The 27955-nt window shown below is 32.4% G+C and overlaps 1 protein-coding gene across 1 annotated transcript; it reads left to right on the top strand.

Moving 5' to 3' along the window:
- Positions 1–277: 277 nt before the first annotated feature.
- LOC130447261 (thioredoxin-2-like) lies at positions 278–27928 on the top strand. Its single transcript, XM_056783972.1, has 3 exons — positions 278–559; positions 24501–24644; positions 27533–27928. Exons 1-3 carry the CDS (start codon positions 536–538, stop codon positions 27680–27682), a joined length of 318 nt encoding a protein of 105 aa, XP_056639950.1. The 5' UTR covers positions 278–535; the 3' UTR covers positions 27683–27928.
- Positions 27929–27955: the final 27 nt, after the last annotated feature.

Raw genomic sequence — 27955 nt, 5'->3', positions numbered from 1 at the left:
TCCAAATCAATTATAAAAACGCATAACCCTTGTAAAATAATTTAAGCAGATAAAATTACCAACAGTTATAAATAAGGACAACAGTTCTACTTAACATAATTATTATATTTGATAATTTCCAACTGTAATAAGTAGTTAACGCTCTAATTATTATAAACATCTAATCCTTTACTAACTGAATAATCAATTGCCAACGCCCATTCTCGTTTTTCGAAAGGACACCAATGGGACATAATAAAGTATAAAAATATTCACGATAAAGATAAAAGTCTGACCTCATGCGGATTCTCATTGAATCAACCCGGCACTAAATGACATGCGCTAAATTCTATCGTTTCATTCGGCTGCATTTAAAAAAAGAGAGATGGCAATAGAACGCTCATAGAAAATAAAATAATTTGTTTTATGTACATTCGTCATTCGTAAAGCAACTGTTATATATTTCAAGGCAACTCTGTTTGTGGTTGATCTGTGTCGTCAGCTCCATCTTAAGAGTCACGTTTACTAGACCCTAACGTTCAAAAAACAACCGAAAATGGTTCATCAAATCAAAGATAAAGTAAGTACAAAACAAATATCTCTTTCATACATGTTATTCAGAAATATCGTTGTAAATGTAAACTATCAAAACTTAATTTTTTCTTATCGAGGTGTGGTGTGAAATAATTCCTTGAAAAAAGTTACTTCAAATAAGTAACAAAAGATATTCTCAAGGTTCACGATAAAATAATTTGTCTAAATATTAGTTTTAAACATCAACTAGAATAGTTGCCATGTGGATTTTTTCGTTTATTAAATTATGATTTATTGATTGGTCTTAATAAGTTGTACCGGCTTTCTTGGAATGTTTAGCGATCTAGTTCTGTGTGTTATATTACAAACCAGTTTAGTAAAATAATTTACAGCAATTCAATAATTTTATAAGAAAATTAATTTATTTGGGATACCACAATCGAACCTGTTTCTAATCACTATTTCTTCCCAGCGGTTTTTTGTTTCAGTAGGTAGCTGAAATATGTATGTATTAAAAGAAAAAGTATTTAAAAATAAGGTTGTTTGATAATGAACAGTATCTGCAAACCAAAGTTGCATAAAAAATTGAAATAGGTCATTTTCTTTTTGAAATCAATAAACGAAAAATTATTCAGGGTCATTAGGTAGGTGTTTTTCTCATATCTATTAAAAGTGTTGAGTCATATCTTGGGAATTGCCACTGATGCAAATTGTCTAACTTGTTTTAAAGTGAACATGAATCTTTTGCTAATACCGATCGACTAATAATTTATCAAAAAAAATCGCGATTTCAATCAGAAAAAGTTGATATTATCAATTCTAGAATTTATTCATAGATTTATTTAGATGGTTCATTTTTTACTTGAGGCACAGCTAACAGAACAAGACATGGCCGACGGGTAAACTTTTGGTTGCCTTATGCCCAGGGCTGTGCCCAGGCAGATAAAGTGTTCAGGAAAAAAATGCAAACTGTATGTGCGATTCGTGTGTAGATGTAGATTAATGGGTTAATTTGATAAAGAAACTTTTCGATATTTTGATAATTAGTGAGGTAGCTTGAAATATATGTACTGTATATAATATTTATTGAGTTTCAATAATACATTATTTAAAAGTAACCTAATCAATTTCATCATCGACTTCCTCTTCACTTTCCGATTTAGTATTGTCGCTCAAATAAATACTTTCTGTCTGTTAACTTTTTTGCCACATAGTACGGTCATATTGTGTTGAAATTTGATTCATTGGAATGTTTTAAATATTGGCAATACAATATTATACAATGTGTTCATAAAGTCACATAAGTTATTGAAATTTTATTTCTGTTAGGTTTACAGTATGTATACAGATACTTTTATGTGATACAACACTTTTATTTGATAGGCGTTAGCCCAACCAATATAGAAGCTGAACTAGATTTTATTCTGGATGAGAATGCTCCTTCATTATCAATAGTGAAATATTGGGTAGCAGACTTTAAACGAGGACGTTCGACCTGCAAAGACCAGCATCGCAGTGGTCGACCAAATAAGGTGATGACTCCAGAAATGTTGGAAGAAAATCCACAAAGTGGTACTGGATGATCGTCGACTTAAAGTATGGGAGTTAGCAGTTATAGTAGGCATTTCAAAAAGTATTATATTATTTTTATTATATTAATTAAAAATTTGGACTTGAGAAAGCTGTGCGTAAGAAGAGTGCTGCGTTTACTCACAATGGAACAAAACTTACTGCAACGTTTGAGCGAAGAAAGCAAGCAAAAACGGCCGCATTGGGCTAAGAACAAAGAGGTGTTTCATCAAGACAATGCACCAGCACACATATCCTTTATTACAATGGCCTTTCCGATTATTTTCGGGCTCGGTGGTCAGAAGTTTCCCAACAATGAGGAGCTTGACAATTTTTATTATAAAACGGGTATGGAATTTATTGAACATCACTCAGAAAAGTGTATGGATCTAATAGGAGATTACGTTGAAAAATAAATATATTTTTTTCCAAAATTTTTGTATTTTCTTTGTTGGGTCAGGTACATCTGTGGCCATCCTCGTAGCTGACTTTAATGTATAGAAATCGCAATAAATTTACCAAAACAACTTTAGGGAAGTATAAAAAGTGAGTTCAGCCATAATTAATAAAAAATTCTTGCATAGTACATACATTCGGTAAAGTGCATTTCAACTTGATGTCAATGTAAGATTTTTCTAGAATATTATCAAGAAGAATGAGTGTCATTGCTTCAAAGTAGCGCTGGTATAAGAATTATTTGGAGATAATTTTGTGGAATCATATTGCAAAAATAAGATTAAAACTTCATTTTATTAGATAGTATTTGCTGGTGGAACTAATCTTAAGATATATGATGGAGTTAATCAGTGAAGTATCGGAGTATTGGACCAACCTTTTTAGAAGACAATTTAAACTGACCAAATAGTTCCCGCACTAAGAAATGCAGTTGGTAACAAATTCAATGAAATATGCTTTTTTTAACAGGATGGTGCATCAACACTCGTGTTGCTGTTCGAAATTGCTCGATTGTAGGTTTCAAAACCAGATTGATGAATTGCGAGTGGTAGCACCATCTTCGTATTATGTCATCTGGTTTTGCAGGCTCCCCCTATGTATGTACCAAATCTTTGTGAATTTACACATGGGGTTACATCTTTTAAATGCAAGTATTCGGTCTCCTCACAGTTCTCGATACTTTTGATATGTAGATCTAACTCGAAATTGAACTACAGAGGCACTAGCTTAAAGTCTGTACATTGTATATAACGTGCCGTGGTGTTGTGAAATTGTTTTGACTTTTAAATAAGTCATGAACTGAGCATTTATGTAATTTACTCTATCACTAGTTTTATACGGCAGTGTACTAATATGTTTATCGCTTGAACATATGTATAATATTGCGTACAGTGGTTTCATGTGGTGACAACTTCGTGTCGTATTTTTAATCTTTGTTCGTTTGACTGTGCATTTCACTTCCTCGCTTCGACGCCCACCACGGTGACCAGCAAAATTTTAGTTTCACTAGAAAAGTATGGATTGAACGCATTTCGAGTGTTGTTGCAAATCTTATAGCAAATTAGTGAAAATATGCAGTAGTATGTTGACAAACGGAATGAAAGATTATTATAAAAAGTGTTCATCGTTGAATTATTGATGAAAGTCCAATCTAATCCACTATGATTGGGGGAGTAAGCTTGACGTGAAAAGTGACGTCAACTAACGCTCGCGATTACCAAGTGCCTTATGTGGAATGATACATAGTGTGTTACATTTATTGTGAGTATTAATGAATGGTACTGATATTGTTGAATGATCCCTTATAAATTGATATATAACTCGCCCGGTATACTAATCGTATTTCGAGGTTATTGTAATTATATTTCGAATAAACGCCTAACATTCCGTTACATAATAAACATGTGAAGTTTATGGTGCATTATTCGGTTCATATGAAACAATTTACAATATAAAATGAATGAAAAAGTTTGAACAAAGAAAATGAACTTGGTGTGAGTATTTAGATATGCCAATTAATCCACATCCGCTTTTATTTAGCAGCCTCTCAATGTCATTGATGCAATTATTAGATTTTCGGAAAACTATTTATCTGTTTTCAATAGCCAACTTGACTTTCCGTTTATGCGCCATCTTTGGGTTCATTAGTTGTACTACACGCTTTTGGCAGCATATTTCAAATTGTATCTGATAACCTCTTTCGTTCGGTTAATTTTCAAAACAATTTAATGAAGAAACCTAAATGATCGTGATGTTTGATGTAAATCCACTGCAACCTAAAATAAGTACAACTTCAACATAAATAACCAACACATTCCTTTGATATCTAAAAGAGAAATTTAGATTAGTAAATATTAACATATTTACGTTTTAGTTGTCTAACCACAATTTGACACTAAACATTTTTCCGCACCCATTTCAGCTATCAAAATAACTCTGTATGTGAGTAGGACGACACGTACCACAATGAGGTTAACAATTTGTTGTTGATAGGTATCCATCATATTATGTCAATGCTTTTCTGTGATTGGCTGGATACCATCGCCCCTAGTCAAATTTATAAACGTATTAGTTGTGATAATGTACCCATAGAGTGCGCTACGCTTCGTTTTCCTCTCTCGCACCAGCGAGTTCCATAACCTATTTGTTTTTAAATGGGGGAAGATAGATGTGACGTAATGCAGACGAAAAATGTTTCTTTATCATTTGTAATGAAAATAACACATAACAATTGATTATCTGTCGTTCGGCATTTGCACGAGAAATGAACAATTTTAGCCAAATTCTTCGATTGCCGTGATTGAATCAATAAATAGGTTGCCTCCTACATAGATGGACGTTCCTCAAGTTTAATTATCTATTATCGTTTCATATTCATTATCATTTGATATTATTTCATTTTCAGTTCAATTGTTTGATTCATTAATAGTATATTATTCTATGAGCAGGTAATAGCCATTACTCGCGAAGATAATTCTATATACTATGTCTACAACTATTAATAAAAGTTACAGGTGAATTTTCTGCGCATGACAAATTATAAGTAGTACTTACTGTCATGGTTGTATTTGTAATATCGTTAACACTTTCGATGATAAAGTTATTTTTGTTAATTAGGTATTTCTACAATTTTTGTTTCTCGTTTAAACTTGATATTTATGTTGTTGTCGATGTAACCTCCAAAAGGTTGATTACCAGATAGAGAGAGAGAGAGAGAGACATGCTTTATTGTCAAAAAATTGTTACACTTTGTAGACAAAAACTTGTAAAAACTAAAAAACAAACATAAAAATAACTAAATAAAGATACAAATAAAATCAAATTTCAATATACAGAATAAAACCACAATGAGTAACAAAATTATAGGTAATAATTAGTATTGGTAAAATTAAACTAGTATGCAGCATGCCCGGAATTAAATATTATTATTAGAAGTCGTTTACTGACTAGAAGGCACTTTCCAGTAAATATGCCCTCAAATTATTGCGAAATGCCGGAAAAGATGATAACGATTTGATTTCATTTGGCATTGTGAAATAATGTGCCCTTTACTAATTCTAAACATGGAGTGGGTAGGTAAAGGTCGTGCTCTGTTTTCCTAAGTAGATAGCTGTGCAACAATGTTTCTTAAATTGGAGAAGCCTATTTACGAATTAGGCAAACGAATTGAAAGAAATAATGTAGGAAGAGTCAGAATATTTTAAAGAAGTCCCTGGTGTTTAGTCCGCGTAAATATCTTAACAGCTCTCTTTTGTAGTTTGAAGATTCGCACAAATCGAGTCGCACCACATGTACCCCAGAAGGGAGGGGCATATCGAAAATGCGACTCAATAATAAACTGTTAAGGAGGTAGATAAGTTCGATTTTTTGGAAACTGATCTCGGCGCAAAATAGGAGAAACTTGATTTTTATAAACAAAAGAAACAAAATAGCCTAGTACTGAGCCTCCACATTCTATTGGCTTGTTAGGAAGACATCATTGTATCAACCCTTACAAGTTGACTTCTGTTGGTAAGGTATATCCATCTCAGGTATTCCCCTGAGATATGAAAGCGTATCATGAGAAGGATTTACAGAATTTGATAAATTTTTGTCTACATTCACAAAGTAATTATGAAGAAGCTTTATTTCTTAGATCATTCACAATGGACCGTGTTTCTTTAGAAAAATTACGAGAATTGGCGAGTTCTATTATAATAAATATCTCTGGCAACTGTTGTTGTATTACGATTTATTTTGCTTATTTTCAATACGCCCGATGAAAAAAGAATTGGATGCCAGACTATTTAGTGTTCATATCACCAGAGAGCATGTTCCAGTCAGTTGTTTGACAATGGTGCTTGCAAAGATACGGATTAATTTGCGAGAATCATTTTTAGTACTGGATTTTACCGAAAATTTTGTTAATACTGCTTCAGGATCAGAGAGACCTGAATTAAAGACAATGCAGTCGGTGACTTCTGAATCATACGATTCCACTCTCCTAATTTTTTTAAGCTGTATGTCACCACCCCCGCTCCGCAAATTCTGAACTGACCCAAGTTAAGTTCAGTGTTTTCAGTTTTAGCAAAAGACCAATTTGTTTATCTAATGAATCAAAATTATGCTAACTTTTATATGGTGCATTTATCATTCTGATAACAAATAAAGATTTTGATTTGGCATATACCATTATCAATATTATTTTTCACTTTCTAAGTCTACATATTTTTTCAAGCGATGAATTTTTAACCCTTCAAATAATAGTTGACATATTTCTCCTCAAAATAAACGTATGCGTATTCGATAATGGGTATGATGAAAATTTCTCCCTCATAAGGAAAAATTTAAGGTTAGGAAACAAAAATAAAGTTGGTAGGGTTCAGATTTGGTGAATACGGTGGGTGGTCAATTCCAAGTGAAATTAATGAATTTTAGCCTTGGTTATCACAGATGAGTGAGAAGGTGCGTTATCCTGGCGGCTGACGGAAAAGTACTTGATTTTTCTTTAAACGCTGTCGCTTTCATGCAATTTCTCCTTCTACATTTTCGAAAAATGATGCGTAATACTCTCATATTGTTTTACATTTTTGAAGATATTCGATGGACAAAATCCCATGACTATCCCAAAAAACCGTAGTCTCAACAAAAAAATCCTACTCATTGTAGGTTGTAGTGAGGTTCGACTCAATTTGTGCGAATCTTCAAATTACAAAAGAAAGCTGCTAGATATTCACTCGGACTAAACAGCAGGGCTCACAGCAGAGACTTCCATAAAAGATTAATAATTCTGACTCTTTTTTCCTTATTCCCATATTTACTGGAAAGTGCCTTCTAATCTGTAAACCACTTCTATTCTAATAATAATATTTAATTCTGGACATGTTGCATACTAGTTTAATTTTGCTAATACTAATTATTACCTTTTACTCTTATCTAAATTTTGGAATTCAATGTTGTTTTCTTCTGTATATTGAAACTCTATTTGATTTGTATCTTTATTTAGTTATTTTTATGTTTGTCTATTTTTTAGTTTTTACAAGCTTTTGTCCACAAATTGTGACAATTTTTTGACAATAAAGCATTTCTCTCTGTCTCTCTCTCTCTCTTGAATTCATCTTTCCAAAATTTGACGGTCAAGTGATATTCAGAGTCCTCGTACATAGTGTCTAACTATTGTCTCTCAACAACAAATATCTAATGACTGTTCGATACTCAATTTTTCAAATTTTAATAAAATCTTCACAACCACACAACTATACGAATCACTAAAACACATGCGCAAATATATTTCTCAACGTTATAAGTGTTGACATCTTCAGGTTGAGGTCGGAAACAGAAAACCATCGTATTAGATTATTAATAATTTAGATACTTCAGTAGTATTTTCCAAGATCAAATATAAACAAGATTTTAAAATTAATATAATATATTACAACATTAGTAAATAAATAATTTATCATTGATAAAGTCTTTTTATATATCTCTTGAGATAAAATGCAATAAAATTAAATAATACTCGAAAACCACTCATAGATATAGTTCCTGAAAATGTACCTCAACTCAAATTAAAAACCCATCAATTACTTCTATGGATTCTGTGATTTATAAACTCAATACTTCTATTTTTTTTAATAAGAGTTTTGTTTATTATTGTGAATATCCTCCATAAGTGATAGTAATAAAACTATTATACAGAGCAATAGATATTTTTGGACCTATTTGTAAAACAAAATAATTATTTATTGTCACGCTAGAAACTGACAAGTCTGAAATTGTGTATTCACAATATAACCCCGAATGAGATAGAGTTACATCTTAATATCAAACAGATCGTGCCGAGCACTGCGAGGGGATTAAATACTTGCATGGCAAATACTATCAGAAAATTTCAGGCGCAAGTAATTTTTATTTTTTGTTTATTTTAACAAAATAACCGAACTGAAAAAGCACTTTCAGTTCAAGATTGCACTTTGATCCCATTATTATTACATTTGTTTCTAATATCAGGTTCCGAATATAGCATAGCTTTGTGTCATCCTTTGTATTGTTTCTTCTAATGCCTATTGGCGTCCTGAAACTTACGTTGCAGTTTTGTCAATGCAATCATAAATCCATTTTAAATTAAATATTTCTCCGAAATTATTATTCCAAGCTGCGCGTGTTCACCAAATCGCCATATTGCAAACCTACCAACCTACCTACCAAAAGGTGCTTTCCACTGCTGCCGAATGGACTAATTTAATTGTCGCGTTTGTAATTGAAAATTTCTGTGTTTTTCACGAACTGTGGCTATGTCGAAAATTCATTTGGTTTGTATAACAAAGATATCCCCGACGGAGTGCCTCTATAAGGCTCTGTCTGAAGATTCCAGCAACGAAGTAGGCTAAATATCCTTTCCGGATGGCAGCTATACAAATTAGTAGGGAAATCCTAGAAGTCATGCTTCAAGGCATTGTCCCGTTCCCAACTCAAATAAGATTACTTGGTTAGTGTTTAAACTAAGATTAATACGGGCTACGACAAGGCGAAAAGGATAATAAAATATGAGGGAGTGATTTCAGATTTTAAGACCTTTCTTAAAAACCGAAGTATCTATTATGTAATGTGGACGTGCGATACTCAATCGACACCATAGACACAAAATAATAATCCGCTCGGACAGTAGTGCTGTCATAAAATCAATAACTTGCGCTAGTGTAAGTATAGAAAAGAACTGTCAAGTTATGGCTGCAAGGTCCAGCTCGTTTGGTTGCCCGGTTACTCAGACAACAAGGGCAACGATGAAGAGGACTCAATTGCCAAATTGGGATCAGCAAATCCACCAATGGGCCCGTAACCCATTCTTGGCATAGCTAAAAGTGTTGTTTTCAAATCTCTTAACCATCTGCTCGAACACCTGTCATGATGCACATGCTAAGGCACACAAAGATGGACCTTCTGCTTCCCTTACTAAGCAATTGCTCCACTTAACAGGCATGATTGAAGACTTTAACAGAACATGACCAACCATTCGTGAGTGCCCAGCGCTGCGAAGTTTAAACTCTTCCGCTATTGTATTAATACTGTGATAATAATTGGAATCAAATAGATTCTTTAAGCTTAATTTTAATTATAAACAACTTTAATTCCTTGGAATTATCATATTCTGTAAACATTTTCTTCCTTAACAATTTTTATAACTGAACATTCAATCACATTTACAAAGTTAAATAGTCTTATTTTTTAATTTATTCACTTTACTTATCTTATTCCTTCTTAAAGAGATATCAAATAACCCAAGGATTTAGTTAAGTACAACTTTGAAACATAATGGATTACATTGTTAACGTGCGGGCATAATTCTAATCTGACCCAGACGTCCTTTTAATAAGTTTTAAACTATAAAAGGTTTATAGCACAATGATTATATGACGTGCTACATTAAGTTCGGGCCCAACTTTATCCGAAGAGGAAAATATTATTGTCCGAAGACGAAAAATATATCGACAAAACTATTTAGAAATATATGACTTTGGACTTTGATTTTTTCGAACGATTTTGAATAACTAAGCATACATTTAAGGCATTATTGAATCATATTGGGATGAAATAGAATTATTAACAAATAGGTAAAAAAAATATGATTCCCACAATTAAAAAATTATTGTACTATGTAATTTTAGAATTGGGTGTACATTTTCCCGTACGGACATTTCCGTGTTGAATCCACTTCCAACATTTTTTCATGCCTCTATCTTAAAGTAAATAAACACCAACCTTTTCATTCGAGAAATTTGTTTGTTACTTTATTTTCAGTGACATCTTTATATTTCTTCATTTCCTCAATTAATATGTTGTTTTCTTTCCCAAAATTGACACTACGAACTCTTTTTGCATACATACCTGAACAAAAAAATTATTACAATTGAAAATGTGCATCAATCATGTCAAACCTTTCATACTTACTATTAAAAATGATAAAAATAATTGTTGATTAGAATTATTGAAATGAAGAATTAAATTGGCAAATACAAAACACAATCTCACACCATCAAAGATCACGCCAAAATGAATGTTACCGACAAAATAAAACACAATTTAATACGCACTTTTTCGTTTCATTTAGTTTCCTTTTCCAACGACACATTGGAAAAATGTCGTTCATTCATCCATATGACATTCATTGTGTAATGCAAAAAATAAGGAATTAGTAAGCAGATATAGATATAATTTTGTTTGATGTACCATAGACGGAGATACCTCATTTTATAAATTTATTATTTTTATAAATACTTTTAAAAATATGTATATCTTATACGAGAAAATATTCGTTAAAACCCTATGGAATTATTATAAATTTTAGGGTATTATACGCCGTTATTTAGACAGATGCACTTAATTGTAGTCATGCTTGGGGAACTTATACCTCGTTAATTTGCTACAATTGAATATTAAATTATAAAACGTAAATAGACGAGTAAAATGTACCTGCTTGTTAGAGAGTTTAGTTTAAACAGGGTACCAGACGTGAACTGAGCCCTTTTTTTCTTTTCTGGAAAATGAAATTTCAAAACAAAAACCATAAAGGAAAATGAATTATTTGCAAATAAAACAAGAGAAAAAAACATTTTAATGCCAAAGTATTTTTATAAATAATAATGGTAGTTGGAATCGCCTAAACTAGAGTCATTATTTTATTGAATTATGAAGGGTTGTAGAGAGGGTGATACCACATATTCATCTTCTTCTTTGATAACATGTTCAACACAGTTTTTCCGAAACTCTTGGCGGTCTGCTGCTAGAACTTTTTTTACGAGTTCCACAACCCCTTTATTGGGTTCTGGAGACTCTATAGGGATAAACATGTAATAGTAAGGAGGTAGTCTGAGAAGAGTATGACTCTGTTCTTTGCACAGCTTGTCAATATAATGATTGCATTATCAAATTGCGGAATATTCTCTCCTTTTAAACATTCAAATATATTTAAAATAACTTGCTGTGTTTGTATATCCAAATCTTTTTCTTCTTATTCTTTCTAAACTGTGCAATTTTATGTTCTTTATTCGCCCATATTTCTATTTATGTAGAGAAATTTATGAGTTAAATAAATCTCACCACTGGTCGCAGACTGTCTCTGGCAGGAATATTTAGAGGAAGTTGTGTACATATAGCTTCGGCCAATAGAAATGCATTTGTTTACGATCCGATGTTTTCATTGGTAAACAGTGGAGATGATGAGTCCACGTGGACTAACAGTTTGTTAGATGTTTACTGAATTTTATACGGGGAGTAAACATTATTTTCCATTTCTTAATTTGGTATGAGTACCGTGCGGATTGATGAAATATTAATTGATCCTGCAATTGATATGAAAAGAACTATATGATATTGATATAATAATAACAAATAACTACAGTGGATAGTTTCTAACACATTATATAGAACTACAACAAAGTTATATTTTTGAATTGTACTAGAAAATGCTTTTACATACCTATTAAAACTTTCGTTTTTTTAGTGTTTTTCGACTATATAGAACCTTGTTTAAGTTTCTTATTTTATCTATTAATGATTTATTCTCATTAGTTATTCATTTTATGAATTTTTTATGAATTTAATCACTATTAGAGTTATGAATATCAGGATTCTATTCGTTGAAGAAACTGAAATAATTAATCCTTTGATTTTGATTTAAAAATCCAATTAGATTGAACATTCTAAACCTAAATTATCGTCAAAAGAAATCCGGCACATCAATTGCCGTTAAACGTTCTCAAATTAAAGGGATTCACGTCCTTTTACATCTAGGTTATAAACAAATTACTTAAAGAATGTCACTATACTGGGTGTTTCACTAAATTGCAGAAATTTATGGTAAAAAAGATATTTAAACTCCTTATACTTTATGACCTTAAAAAGTGTTGTTAGATATTATCCTGTACAATCAATTTATAAATGGATCAAGGACTAATCAAGATTAAATCATTTTTATCCAGTTTGCTATAGGGTTTGATTCTACATTGTGTCCATATTCAATGTATTTATTTCCCTTTTATTTTTTTCTTAATTTTATTTATTAGTTAAGTATGTTGTCTGTCTTCTTAATTTAAATTATTCTTATTATCTACCATTCTTCCACTCACATGTTTCATCGGGAATTTATAAAATTTAATTTCATCTTTTAGCACTGAAAAATTTCTTTCATTATATTTTTGGGGCCAAATTTGTCCTAAAACTATAACTTACTTCGTAGAAAATTATGTAACTGAACAATTTAAATCAAAAATGTATTATTTTAAATCAAATATAAATCGTGCGTTGATGACAACGCTGCTGCTGGTGCGTTTCTCCTATTCTCGAAAACTACGAAGATGGCGGCATCTGTCGATTTCTTTCGAACTTCAATAGAGGTGAACAATAAAACCCGAATACAAACTAGTACTGTTGTTTTATTAACAATAGAAAGTATTATTTGAAATTTTAGTATAAATATTAAAGTAACCACACATCCATAAGGTGCACTTCGAAAATAATAAAAACGTGCTAAAAGTTATTCTAGTGGCTAATAAAACTCTTCTGCATCTTTTTGGTAGTTTCGTGTAGATATCCAAGTCTCTTCCTTCACGAACAAACATTTCCAATTTCTAATTACATCATTCATATTAATTGTTATCTGTTGAGGATGAAAAGTTAGACCTGACGACTATAGACACAAATTTTGATCTGCTTCTGACTCCCAATACATTCCATGATGTTAAAAAAAGTTATTAGAGATTCTTAAACACAACTTTTTGTTCTAACCACTCAAACACCTTTAGGAAATAACAGAAATTACAAAAATAGATAAAACTTTACCAAAATCACTAAAAACATAAAAAAACTAAACATCATCAGACACCTTCCAGATTGTATTCTTGTTCATCGCTATAGAAGCTAAATTCAGCACCATCTAGTGACACGTGATTTCCGCCAATAACTTTCATTTGTAAAACCCACAGTACTTTCCGATTGATGTAATGGGAATTGAGTGTTGTGGATTTTAATCGGAATGTGTTTATAAAAAGGTTTCAAATTTATACTTTTGTCATTGAAAACACATAATTAATACGACTCTGTTTTGTTAGAAAATCAAGTAAATTTAGAAATGTTCTATTTTAGCAACCAAAAAATGTAAATAATAACGTCACTCATAAGTTTTTGGTGACATATTGAAATATCGGATTTATCCACACATTACGGGTTAAATACTCGAGATTTAATGCAGTCAGATGCTAAATAAATAAAAGTATTAATGCAAACGTTTGATTAATCATGATATGAATAATGATGAACACAAATTCGTATTTACACTCATCATAATATTTTTTTATGGTGATTCCATATACTAAAAATAGTATATTATACCTTGACGAGTACTTTTGGAGAAAATTTTTTATTGACGTGTTTGAAATAATATACAGTAGTTATCATCATTATCTAAAAAATATGCTGAGCTTTTGGGTCTTGTTTAAACGACTGGAATTTACTGTCTCCTAGTACGAAAATTTCTTATTTCCGACATCGTCACCAATGCATAAGTATACCTCAATATCACGGTATGTCACATGATGGTCGTATCAGTTTACGCACAGATTGAATTCGGAAAACCAGCAAAACACGGAAGCTCGAGATGGTGCTTCATCACCAACAGTCCAAGCGAGTTGATCGACACACTGGTATTGGTTTAATACACCTCGAAAATCATCGACGAAAATGTTCGTGATTCCATTCATTTTGAGACCAAGATGAATGTTTTAAGTATCAAGTATCTATATCTTTCATCTGAAAACCCCTTTTTCGATTAATGTAATGGTTGTTGGCTGTTGTGGATTTTAATCGGAATGTGATCATAAAAAAGTTTCAAATATATAATTCGACCTCGACGGAGTCCGTATTGTTCGACAATCAAAAAAATTTTGCAATGTTCCATTTTAGCAACCAAAAAATTTAAATAATAACGTCATTCATAAGTTTTTGGCGACATATTGTAATATCGTATTTTCCACACATAAACGATCATAAATAAATAAAAGTATTAATGCAAACGTTTGATTAATCACAATATGAATAATAATAAACAAAAAATAATATTTACACTCGTCATAATAATTTTTAATGGTAATTCCATAAAAATCAACTGCTAAAAATAGTACATTACACCATTTAGAGTACTTTTGGAGAAAATTGTTTATGAGTGACGTGTTTGAAATAATATACAGTAGTTATCATCAAAGGTTATTCGATCTCAGTTAAAGTATATATAATTGGTACTCAGCTTAGGTAAATAATAAATATTGATCGCACCAGGTTTTCCACAAAAAGCTAGAAACTCTTTGTAAAAAATAAACGTAACTTGAACAAAATAAAATTATTCTTGAACACGATTCTTGATATTTCGAAATTGTACCAAAAGTAAGGTTCCCATATTTTTTACAAATAGAAAACATTGTTTATTGTTACTAATTTATATTTCGTTGAAAAGATTACACTTTACACTCTTTTAAAGACTAAGCTCCAGCTTTTGTATACCTAAATTAAAGAAATTTCCTATACATTGAGGGAGCATGTGCTGCCTAAGTGTACTTTTACCTTTAGGAAAAGGTGATAATGGATGGACACTAAGTCTGGGCTGTACGGGGGATGAGACATAACAGTCGAACGTTGTCGTGAAGAAGTCCTCTCCTTCGATTCTGAATTCCCAAGTTGCATGAAATCGATAAGGAGTACCCCCTTCCGACCATAATCTCTCCTGCTGATTGCGTTTGTTTGAATTTTTTTAGTGGCTTTGAACAAGAATAACACCACCAATATGTAATGAAACATCCCCCTTTCATATCTTGTGGCGATAAACAAACAACTTCTTATTGCCTACCCCTTCATATTATTGAAGAAACTTGAGCACAGTCAAATCGTTGCTCTGCCAGTCACCATCCAGGAGACCCAACGAGCACTCACCTTCTGTTAACTCATATTTTGTTCCTTCAGATGTACCATGGGAAGTTCCAGGAATACATACGAAAACAAGTTTACTCACAGTGACCATCCGATCTTGGAATAGCTCACTATTGAACTTCTGCACAATCGCTTCCAAAATTAATGGTCTTTTACTATGTTCTTCATCGTTAACTTCCGTGCAACCATTAGCAAAAGCCCTATAGCATTTGCGATTCTGCGGAACGGACATATACTCTTCACTATAAACCTCTATCTATAGGCAGTAATTGTCGAATTTAGCCTAGCATCTTTCTTCGAGGCTTTAGCTCATTGGGAACATTATTTTTGTACAACCCTCATGGTATAAATTGGTGGAAATAATAAAAAATTTTCAGCGATAATATAACTTTTTTGAAGGGCGGAATGCTAATGGCCTCGTTTGATAGGCAGGGCTATAAAGCTTTGTAAACGCAAAGTTCGGTCCGCTGAGAGCCACTTTTCGGGATGTGACCGCAACCTAGAGCGGAACTGCTTTAATTTAACGCCTTTGTTCCCATGTGAAGCGGCGCCATCCTGCAAAATTGTTGAGCTCTAGTCTAGAAAATTATCCAACATGGATTTATATAGATGGGTAGTGCTGTTAGCATTTTGGTGAAAAATAAGTTCTGATTAGTCAAAAGAAGCTCACCGTCAATTTGAGAACATGCCAGTGGTCATTGATTTTGTTCTTGGAAGTTTTCAAAGAATTGTTTTGTTTATTTTGTTGAGTCGATTGGAGGAATGTACACCTAGAGGCTAATTAAAGTAGCATTGAAATAATACCAAGTAATGTATTCGCAAGAGCAATACCAAGTGAATTATAATCACAAATAAGTAAGCAGACTGACTTATGCTGAATTATTCATTATAAAGTTAATCGGTGACGTATTCCCCTTTAAAGTAATTTTCTTTCGCACTAAAACAGAGACCTCAGCGAATTTTCAATGCATTGTAGCAATTCTGAAAGTATTTGAATGGAACCATCGTCACAGTTTTTGACATGTGATGGACATCCATTGTCAGATGAATTGAATATGGACAACGAAACCGTTATACAAGAATTTAAACATGGAGAAAATTTGCCCAAAGATGGTGTCAGAAGTTCTTACTCATGAACAACAACAAATGCAAAAAGCGATCTGTGAGAATTTGTTTGTTGTTTGAGCTGAATGAATCAGGTAATCATTGGAGATTCATCGTGAATATATTCCTGTTGTCTAAACAGTGCCTGGATAGTTGTATATTAGAGACAATGATATAGCTGAGGTTGAGTGCATTACGTGTGCGACCCGAACTCTCCAAGACATGATGGGTCTTAACTACAACGCATCGGGCAATTTCTCATTCATTGTACAAGAGTTTTTGACAAAAATCGTATTTTAATGATGTCTCGCCCATCCTATAGTCCCCTGCGTCTGTTACGTCTGTTTATATTTCAAAACATGAGATTAAATCTTGAAGAAAATCATTATTGAAGCTTAGAGAAGTTGTTGGAAACTTTGATTATAGTTTAATGGGGGCTAAGAAAATTTGTTTAATTTACTATTTTTTATTGATACATTATCGCAACCTAATTGCATCGCCTCGTATAATAGAGAGTAGTACCAGTAGTTTTTATAAATTACTAATAGGTTGATAACTCATTAATAATAATCCTAGTAGTAAATTTCTCAGTTGATAACTTTATGACGCAATTTCGCGATAAATTTTTACTGATAACTGAGAGATTTGAATTAATTTAATAGAAATCAATATTGTCTAACCATTTTTATTTGTAGTGGATCAATATCTACACAAACATGAGAAAATGTTTTTTAATACTCATGATGAAAATGTTTTATCAACATTACACATCATTTTTTCCAAGCATTGAGAAAGTATTTTATATTTTTTTATTTTCATTGTATTGTTAAGCTAACCAAAATAAACTTGGACTACGACATAATTAAGAAAGCGGAGAATAACGGGCTCCTTATTCACGTTTCTTTTAGGCAACTTTTCACTATAGGAGTTTTAAAAACTGTGACCCAATTTTCGCGGATCTAATCGATTACATATCATAGTCCACAAGCCCGCGGTGGAATAGTAAAAGAAGGCTTTTCATTTCAGCAAGAATTCCAAATGTTGGAATGGCCTTTTGCTACGAGTGTTTTATACTATTTTCTCTGTTTTGTTAGAAAAATAAATTAAGGAAATTATACCGGAAGGTATATGGTTGGTTGGTTGGAACCACTAATTCATATTTGACAGTTGATTTTGGAAATATTATTAGAATTGAAAAGTTGTATATGGTTGGTTGGAACCACTAATTCATGTTTGACAGTTGATTTTGGAAATATTATTAGAATTGAAAAGTTGTATATGGTTGGTTGGAACCACTAATTCATGTTTGACAGTTGATTTTGGAAATATTATTAGAATTGAAAAGTTTGTTTAAGCCACTCCTGTAAGCAGAGTGGAAAATTTCAATTTAGACCACCATAATTACATCACCTTATTAGAAAGTGACAAATAATAATTTCAATAGATGGATAGTTTTCCATTCATTTTCAGATTGGGTCTTTCTAGACTATATTACATCACTAAATTTACTTTGTCTAAGGGCTCATTATTGTAATTATCTTAAAATTGAAATAACAATACACATGACTGAATAATGCATCGTCCAGTCAGCTGTCAAAATGAAACTGTTATTCAGGGGCACCAACCCACTACAGAAACTAACTAAAATCGTCCATTCTTACATGAAAATGGGTGCGAGAATAACGTTGTTCTAATACCGAAACACAGAAACTTTTCATTTATGAGCCCATTTGCCAGTAGGGACGTTACTTGTGAAAAATTGGAAATCATGTCTTTTTCGTTATTTCCAAGGACGGTAACTAAATCTTTATTATTTAATTCAATTATTGAGCAAAAAACTACATATTATATTCGTGGTAATCATCAAATCGATAATTTCAGATCCACGGACTAGTAAAATTTTGTGGGATAATTATGCAATAACATTTTTTTGATCTTAAATAAACATGCGTGTTTTGCATACAAATAAGCATATAGCCTTCTGGTCATTACCAAATACGTTTACTTGAAAACGATATGCGTTCCGATTTTCCACGGGTAGCGTCCCCACTGTCAAATGCTGACATAAACGAAAAGTTGTCGGACGGAAACCTTGAGACACTCACAAAAAGTAGCTTGCTGGTAATAATTTTATTTCAATATCGCGAGATGATGGACTATTAATAAAAAAGATTCGGAATCGTTCGTTTCTAAACATTTAAATTAGCCCATTGAAAAAGAAGTTTCGACAAGCAAGATGAGCATGAGATTTGAAAGGATTGAATTAGAAGTTTTCGACTTAACAATGAAATAAGACATTTTTTTGCAATGGTGAATCCAGATTTCATATACAGTTATGAAGCGAAGCAATTTTTTCTACTTTCAAAAAAATCTTACACGATTGTAAAACGTCCAAAGTGACTGAAATTTTAATAAGAATCTCTTAACTTATGCACAAATATACAGGGTGTTCCAAAATTATCTTTACAACTTCAAAAATTCATAACTTAGAAAATAAACAAGATATTTATATTCTGTCTTTTGTATGTATTACTGCAACTAATAAACTTTTTATTAGAACACTTCAACATGCGCACCATTGGTGGCCCTAAGCACTTCCAGTTTGTAATCAATTTCAAGCCAGGTACGTTTGTCACATGTCGCCTGCGATTGTACTAAAAGCATGAATAATGCGGCGTTTCGTCATCAATGTCATTAACTGGTGTCCGGTAAACAATATCCTTTAAATAACCCCACAAGAAGAAGTCGAGGGGTGTTATGTCCGGAGACCTTGGTGGCCATGGAATTGGGCCATCCCGTTCAATCCATCGGTTGGGAAAAGTTTCGTTGAAGTGTTCCCGAACTGCTGTTAACCAGTGTGGTTGTGCACCATACTATTGTAAGTAAACAATCGGCTGTAATTCTTCCAACTGAGGAAGGGCAAAGTTTTGAAGTATATCTAGGTACACGCAGCTAGTAACTATGGTTTCTATGAAGAAGAAAGGATCAATGATTTTGTTGTGCATAAACCACACCACACATTAACCTTTGGGCTGTCTCATTGAAGCTCGACTATTGCATGTGGGGTCTCTGAGCCCCAAATTCGTACGTTGTGGCAGTTTATTGTACCAGACACATGGAACGTGGCCTCATCACTGAAACACACGTTTTTCAAGAAATCATTATCAATACGTTGTAACATGTCTACGGCAAAGTCCACACGTTTTGGTCGATCTGTTGGTAACAGTGTCTGCAGCAACTGTACCGCATAGGCATACAGACGCAACTGTTTATGAAGAACCCTGAGGATTGTGGTAGTAGGCATTTGGAGTTGCTTTGAAGCCTGACGAATTGATTGGATTGTTCTGGAATGTTTGCCGTATTCGCTCCACATTTTCTGGACTTGTGCTGGGTCGTCCGGCTCCACTTTTATGCAATACTAATCCGGTGCTCATGAAGCTTGTGTGCCATGCACGGATGGTGGGTCTCTTTGGAATTTTGTCTTGAAGTTCCGTTGAAGTTATGTATCTGATTTCGTCTCTCTATGAACCATGACAAGCATTGATCTTTCTGTTGTGGTGTCCACATCTTCCATTATAACTGAAAAAAAACTATTAGTTGCAGAAATACATACAAAAGACACTATAAATATCTTGTTTATTATTTTTGAAGTAGTAAAGATAATTTTGGAACACCCTGTTTATTTCACAACTTAAATTGACAAGTGGTGAGGTCGAAAAATTTTCAGGTAACTCGCGTTGTCTGTTGATTCACTTATTTTCAGTTAATATGTTTGTAATTTGCGACATTTTTGAATGTACGTCTATTGAATTGAAAGCAACTAAAGTTCTTGCATCAGTTTAATCATAACCTTCTGTATCTATCTTCTTGTAACGAATGCTTCCTGTTGTAAGAAATCTCTTTGTCCAACGCCTAGCAGTTCTTTTGGTCAATGCAGTATTTGCATATCTTCATTAAACAATGTAATAACTATATCAATCTTTCTCTGTTTCCATAAAACTGTTATCTATATATAAAACTTTGTTGTTTGCTGTTATAAACATTAAACTATTTATCGAAGAAAAATAGTAAACCAAAACAATGATCAGTACGTGAATATCTCAGGTTAGGTTAGGTGAAACGAGGCGCAGCATCGTTATTGGTCCAAATCAGTGGGACCATAATATTTCACAAATAAAAAGCCGTGTGGGAGGGGCGAACGCCGCATCGCTAAAGAAGCCGTTAGATCAGGTGTAATACAGGAAAGCAGTGATCGAAAAAAAAGGATTGTGAATATTCATAAAAATGAAATGCAAAAACGGCAAGTTTTTCGGGAGTATCTTCTTCAAGAATCTACCGAAATAAAACATTCAAATTTTCTGACGTTAAAAATATTTCTCATGAAGCTATTAAAAAATTAAACTTTAAAGTGGAAGACGTGTATTCAACATGTCCAGGAAACCAAAATGTGCAGAGTGTGGTTCTGTTACATGCTCAGCTTTGGAATTTTCAACCCTGATCATGACCCTATGCGTTTTGGTTTATTATTTTTGTTCGATAAATGACCAATGAATATAATTTGGTATAGGTCATTTTAAACAACTTATTTTAATAAATTTTGGGCACGTTCGCGGGTCGATGACTTAATACGTTCTCTTAAACATAGTCCGTTTAGTAGTAATATCGGTTAAAAAATTTTTGTGCTTGTTTGAGTGTATTTTCCTGTCGGTGACATACTTATTCTTTGTTAATTGCATAATTTAAGTATGACTCACATGAAGGACATCAATATTATATCCGTAATAGTAGAAAACGATAACCTCTGTGAATAGGTAAAAACAGCAACACAATACATAACGTAATAGTTCATGAATCGGTGACTTTTTTATATTGACTTTCAGGTCATTTCGTTTGGGATGTTTTATCTACAGAAGGGTGTCTCATTGAAGGTCGAAAACAAAATAAAATTAAAACAATGTGTAATGAAGTAAAAAATATATTACATATAATTGTAGACTCTATCATTAAAATGTTTTTTCTATTTTACATTCGAGATATATTGTGTAATGTTACTTCCCCAGCTGGACACTCTTCCTCAGGAAGTGATATTCGGCTTCAAGTATATAAATAACTGGTACTTATATAGGAGTGAACAATTAATATGAAATTCGATTCTACCAACTAATTAACACACGAAGAAAAATGAATAAAAAAAACTGGAAAATTTGGAAATACCTTAAGAATTCTATTAATAAAACTAAACTATCCCCGGACGCGATTCTGCAAAAATAAAAAAAATTTCAGCAACAAATAAATTTATGAAAAAGTAATAAATTCGCTTCAACTGCGTATCCAAAAACAATAGAGCACAACAAATAAAAGCAGTTATAAAATTGATAACTCAGATTTCTGTATATTAAAGATGAGAACTGGAACTTTTCTATGGAAAGCCGGGATGGTTGCGTCCCTCAACTGAGTTCTAAGTTGTTGGAGTTGGTAGTTGTGCATCGGCTGGGTCCTTGGTCGTAGTCAAACTCCAGTGGAGCTGTAGAACAGCGAATATAAAAAATAATTTTACCACAAATATTTACTAAATATACTAAATTTACTTTATTTCACACTTCACTTGTAAAATGAAGATAGTTAGAGGACGTTTTAGCAACGAAACCTGGAATTTTATTGATTCTTCGAATGGATTGGGAGGTTGATAACAAATTTATTTCATTAAAATATTTAACGTGGAATAAATAAATCAGGAATAACTATTGTACCACAATAAATAAACTAAGGAATAAATTAAAAGAAAACCTTAACAGGCCTAATGGGATGTTACCATATCTACGAGGGTTATTTTTTTCCTACTTCCGATAGGCTATAAATAAGAGACAAGTTCATATAAAACAATAATTTTATTACCAAAAGATAATGTCCGAAGAGATTGAGACATTTTTCGTATTTGTGGACAAGCTTTTCAATACTCTCTTCAAAGAAAGTTGAAGGCCAATGTAGCCTAACCTAACCGTTCATTTCTGCAGTATTATGGCCTTGACTCTGTATAAAACGAATCACACCTCGCAATTCACACTTTACGGGAGTATCGATAATGGCGGACATGTTTACGTGGCTGTAGCACAACGCCGACTGACGTCTGAATGTCAACAATGTAATTGGTCCTGGTAATTCCAGTCAAAATATATCATAAGATGACAATGAAAGTTATATTAAAGTAAATACCTCACATTTATTTATCATGCCTAGAATGGCGCTTATTTTTCGAAATATAGTCTGAAAGTTGTTATATTGCACAACGGGAATAATAAACCATCTATCTCAACAAGACACACTGAAAATTTTAATCAAATTAATGTGTACGTCAATGAAATTTACTAAGTATGAAGAACATCAATGGAAAGTGTAAATCGACCTCAAAGTCATGTCTTTGTAATTGAATGTATAAGCATTATTGTCTATAATAATCTATATGGAAGGACAAAATATGGGTTCTTAACAAGTTCGCATTGTTTTTCGAAGGGTTTTAATCAGTTCAACTTATATTAGAGGAGCAAGATTTGTGTCCCATGAAACAGTGAAAGAGAAAGCGATACGGCACCTTAAGTAGTTTGCAGAAAATTTTCAGGACTGTTTCAAACAGTGGAATATGAAATTGCGGATAATTTTAGCGTTAATATTGATAAGGATTAGTAGGCGTTAAAGCAAATTTTTTCCGAGACTTGGCAGCTGTCATTCGATGTATTAGAGTACAACTTTGATGAAAAATGTGCCTTTGGGCTAATTAAACATTCACATTTCATTGCCAGTTTTCCAGTTTACTGTTAATTCTTTGTGTAAAACCTAACGATTGCAAAGTGTGGGGATTTAATGGGCCCAGTATCACATTCAAATTTCAAAGAACATGAAAATTTTAAGGCGGCCTCAATTTTTTGCTTGCCAGTGTAGTAACATAGGAAAAGTGAGTTTTTTAAAAATCGAGATGGCATTAAATAATTTTTCGTTCTTTGATAATAACCTAATAATACACTGTTGAAAATTTCTTTGGTAATTTCACCAAAAAGTTGTAGGAAGTTTCAACACAAAACAGTTTAGTAAACAGTAGACAGAATAATTGAATCAGTTGTAGAAAATCACGTAAAATTTACCAAGCGGTAATAGAAAATTTTTAATTTTATATACAGATTTATCGCAAGGATACTTAGTTTTACTATGCTGTAACTATACCAAGCAACTAACTAGAAATTAGTTTTCAAATCTTGCCAAATATTTTATTTTACTGTACAATAAACAAAATATCTTTCTTTGACAAACTATTATTTTTAAGGTAGAATGAAATTGTGAAGATTTATTCCTATTTCATTTTTAAATTTGTAATTTATCCAAAAATAAGAGGCTTAAGTGTTCTAGACTTAAGCATAAATGCGCATGACGTAGCTAGAGCCATCTATCTAATGTTTCTACAGTAACTCAATCCACAAAATCTTTTTATAATTTTACAATAAAACATAGTAAATAAATACTAAGAATTTTTATAAGAGCAAAGATTGTTATTGAAAAATAATAAACAGTTCAGTATAATTACTATCCAAGTAAGATTTATACTCAAAAGTAAAATTATACCTTATCTTGACGAATTTTCTCCATTACCTAAAAAATTACTCGAATTGTATCATAATTTGGTAATGTATACATACTGATTAATAATTTTAACCATCATTCATATAGCAAAACAAAGGTAATTTTACAAAAATTTTTCAGCGCTGAACAAAAACTTCTGATACAGTAATAGATATTTTTCTAAACCACATTTTATTACATTAAGAACAAAATTCTTGTATGTACTCATGTCTGTAAGCGTACGCGATATTAAGAAAACCAATGAACTCATCTTTAATAATTATTTATTGCTTTTCTAGGAAGATTTGGATTCCAAATTCGCAGAAGCTGGTGGAAATTTGGTCGTCTTAGATTTTTCTGCGGCATGGTGCGGCCCTTGTAAAATGATCGCTCCGAAATTAGATGATTTGGTTAAAGAATTTCCCAATGTACTGATTCTTAAGGTAACAATTTTTACACTTCCAATAATAATAACTTAAATATTATTTTTAATGTTGAAAACTACGCAATATATGAAAATGTAACTGAAGTGGGTGATAAATCACAATGATAAAATTTAATATCTTTAATGTAAACATTAATATGATTGTAACCATGATAGAGTAACTTGATTATTTAATTATGTAATGCACCACATACAGCCAGGATTGCAATGATATTACTGCGAGACCTGTTTCCACAATAAGTTATTTCAAGAAATGGTGATGTCGATTGGCCTTCACGGTCGCCTGATTTGACAGCTCCTGACTTCTGTTTGTGGGGATATCTGAAAAGAAAGATTTATGCTAACAAACCAGAAACGATGGAGCAACTGAAACAAAATATTTGTGATGAAATTTATGAAATACCGCGTGAAATGTGGTGCTCAAAAGGACTCGCATTGGTGAGGCTAACAGAGGCGGACATTTATCTGATATTATATTCCATACAAAATGCCGACATTAAATAAAACATTTATCAATATAAGATCCATTCTCTTTCATAAACAAACAAAGTAGTATACTTTCCCGGTATATCCAGTTTTGACTTGGATTGCATTTCAAGATACTACAACTTTCTTTTCAGCTTTTAATAAGAGTGAACTTCAGATCAGAAAAACTAAACAAGATTTAGAGGCTAGAGACGCCACCGAACCTGTCTCCTCTTCACCTCATAGTGAAGAAAGTGGCATTTAGCGATGCCCACAGTCTAATCCAGACATTAAAACAGAAACCAGTAAATTTGATAGGTTACCTAAGGATTCTAGAGATAATAAAGCTAGAAAGCAGTGACAAACTAATGGACCAAATGCATAGCATTTTAGACAAAGAAACTCCATTCGAAGTGGTAATTACAAACCGCCAATCATGGGTCATGCACATCCAAACTAATATGGGAGTGTTAACAAACTCTAAAAGCACTAGCTAACCAAAGTCATACATACCATATCAGGAAGTGACGAAGCAGGTAGCCTTACCAAAAAAGGGGCTACGACTCCATACCTTGGACAAGAACCCTACTGCGGCCTCACGAGACGCCACCTCAATAACGAACAGAACGAATGACTAAAGAATCATATAGATTTTTACTAAAACAATCCAAAAGATTCATCACCATATCAGTTAAGAAGTCTGAAGAACTTTTCTTGATAACTAGAAACGACATGTACCTGGTAGTCGGTCACATGCCACCTTAAGAACATGGGCATGGCAGAGAACTACAAATGCAGATTCTGCGAGAGAGCCATGGAAACAGCAGCATCTGCGAATATCCTGCACACCTAGGATATTGGGACACCAGAACCCCAAAAAATAGCCTCCTAAACAAAAAGGTTTTATACAAAATATACCCTAGGTGCAAAGTTACTGTAAAGCCAAAACGCCTCATCAAAAAACAATCTACAAACTAGATCAGCATCACGGAATCGCGGCAACTACTTTGCAGATAACTTTTTCATATGCAATCTTCCACATACTATATATTCTGTCGTCAAGTTAGTTTCAATCTTTATCTGACTGGTATCGACTGTTTCAAACATAGCTTTCGTAATTTCTTGCATAGACTTTTTTTGGCCTACCTCTTTTAAGTTATTAAAATTTATTTAATTTATTTATCAAAAAAAAATTAGATCTAGAGAGATCAAAATGAACAGTTCCAAATTTTTAATAGTTCAAAAAGAAATAACAGGATCACAAGCCCAAAAAGGAAATTTTTATTATATAATCTATATCATTTTTTCAAATGTAACATTAATTAAGATACAAATAAAACTTAATTTCAAATATCGCATTGGGTCCTCCGTGTTCTCGTCTACTCATTCTTCCATGCTTTTTTGTCACCGACAAGTACTTTTATTTTCTTTTATCTTGTTCCCTTTTCCACATCTGCCTTCATAGTTTTTCTCTTTAATTTTTTCTTTGTGTACCTACCTCCGTTATTTTTTGGGCCCTGCTCTATTGACTCATTCTCATTATATATACACACACCAATTTGACAATTTATTATTTATTTGATTTAATATTGCTATTCTATACCATTTTGTTTTTTCGATTATTAAATTAAATAATAGAATACCTGACAAAGGAAGTAAATATCAAGAAATGCAAAAGGGAAAATAGATATAGAGCTATTGAAGAGAGTTAAAAAAGCAAATTAAATATATCGTGCTCTTAATAAAACAATTTTCGGAAAAAAATGAACAAAAAGATACGAATAGTAACGTCGGAGAAGAAGCAACTGAGGATAATAGCAGGAAAAACGATGATGGACAGGATAAGAAATTAAGTAATTTAAGATAATTTCAAACAAGAGCTAATAGAAGACAAAATAGTTGAAAGATGTTCAAACTGATGTGGAAACATAAAGAGAGGAACACCACAAAGTCTTATAAGAAAAGTGACAAAAGCAGGAGTTTTAAGAGTAAAAGGCAAGGAAGACTTGGTTACAACAAGTAGCACAGGAAGGGAGAAGACAAAGAAAAACAATACACCAGATGAATGAAGTATCAAAGTATTGGAAAGAATGAAAACTAAAATCCCAATATTCTAACGCTCGCAAGGGCATGAAGAGTAGAAGAAGAGAGAAGAAGAAGAGTAATAGTAAAAGAAATTCTGTGATATTTAATTGAAAATAAAATCTTAGGACTTTTCAATTTTTTTATTTTGAAGATTGAAATAATGCCTTTCAGTTATAAGAAATTCTTTGACATATTACGATATAAACAGGGTTGAAGAAACAATATAGTGTTTCATTCGTCAACATTTGCTTTAAATATGTTATATTCGTCTCTTTACAAAAGACTTTCTTGTTTTTGTTGAAACTGCATGAATTAATATATGAATTTTTGTTTCAGATTGACGTAGATGAATGTGAAGAAATAGCTATGGAATACGGGATCAAATCAATGCCAACATTCATTTTCCTCAAAAACGGACAAGAAATAACCCAGTTCAGCGGAGCCAACTACGAAAAGCTAAAGGAAACCATTGAAGCAAACAAGTAATGAAGATATTCATACTCAACCTGAATATTTTTTTAATAAATTATTTAAATAAAAATACATATTGCATAGATATTTTATTTTGTACTTGTTGAACATAATTTTTTGAAAGATTTTTAATAGTATTGCCTGTTTACAGTTATATAAATTTTTCGTATTATTTCTGTATGATTATACAAAGTCGTCATTGAATTTGTTGAAAATATGTCAACTATTGCACATGTAGACTTAATAAAAGATGTTGCTACATCCTTTGCTTTTGATTTATATGAAATA

The sequence above is a fragment of the Diorhabda sublineata genome, chromosome 8 (genome assembly GCF_026230105.1).
Source record: "Diorhabda sublineata isolate icDioSubl1.1 chromosome 8, icDioSubl1.1, whole genome shotgun sequence".
In the NCBI taxonomy this organism is placed as follows: domain Eukaryota; kingdom Metazoa; phylum Arthropoda; class Insecta; order Coleoptera; family Chrysomelidae; genus Diorhabda; species Diorhabda sublineata.
This window is presented reverse-complemented; position numbering and strand designations above follow the sequence as displayed.

What these genes read in the sequence shown, in the direction of transcription:
- LOC130447261 (XM_056783972.1), top strand. Translation starts at nt 536, where the DNA reads ATGGTTCATCAAATCAAAGATAAA. An exon ending in TTCATCAAATCAAAGATAAA is followed by an intron (nt 560 to 24,500) that starts GTAAGTACAAAA and finishes TTGCTTTTCTAG; the next exon opens with GAAGATTTGGATTCCAAATT. An exon ending in CCAATGTACTGATTCTTAAG is followed by an intron (nt 24,645 to 27,532) that starts GTAACAATTTTT and finishes TTTTTGTTTCAG; the next exon opens with ATTGACGTAGATGAATGTGA.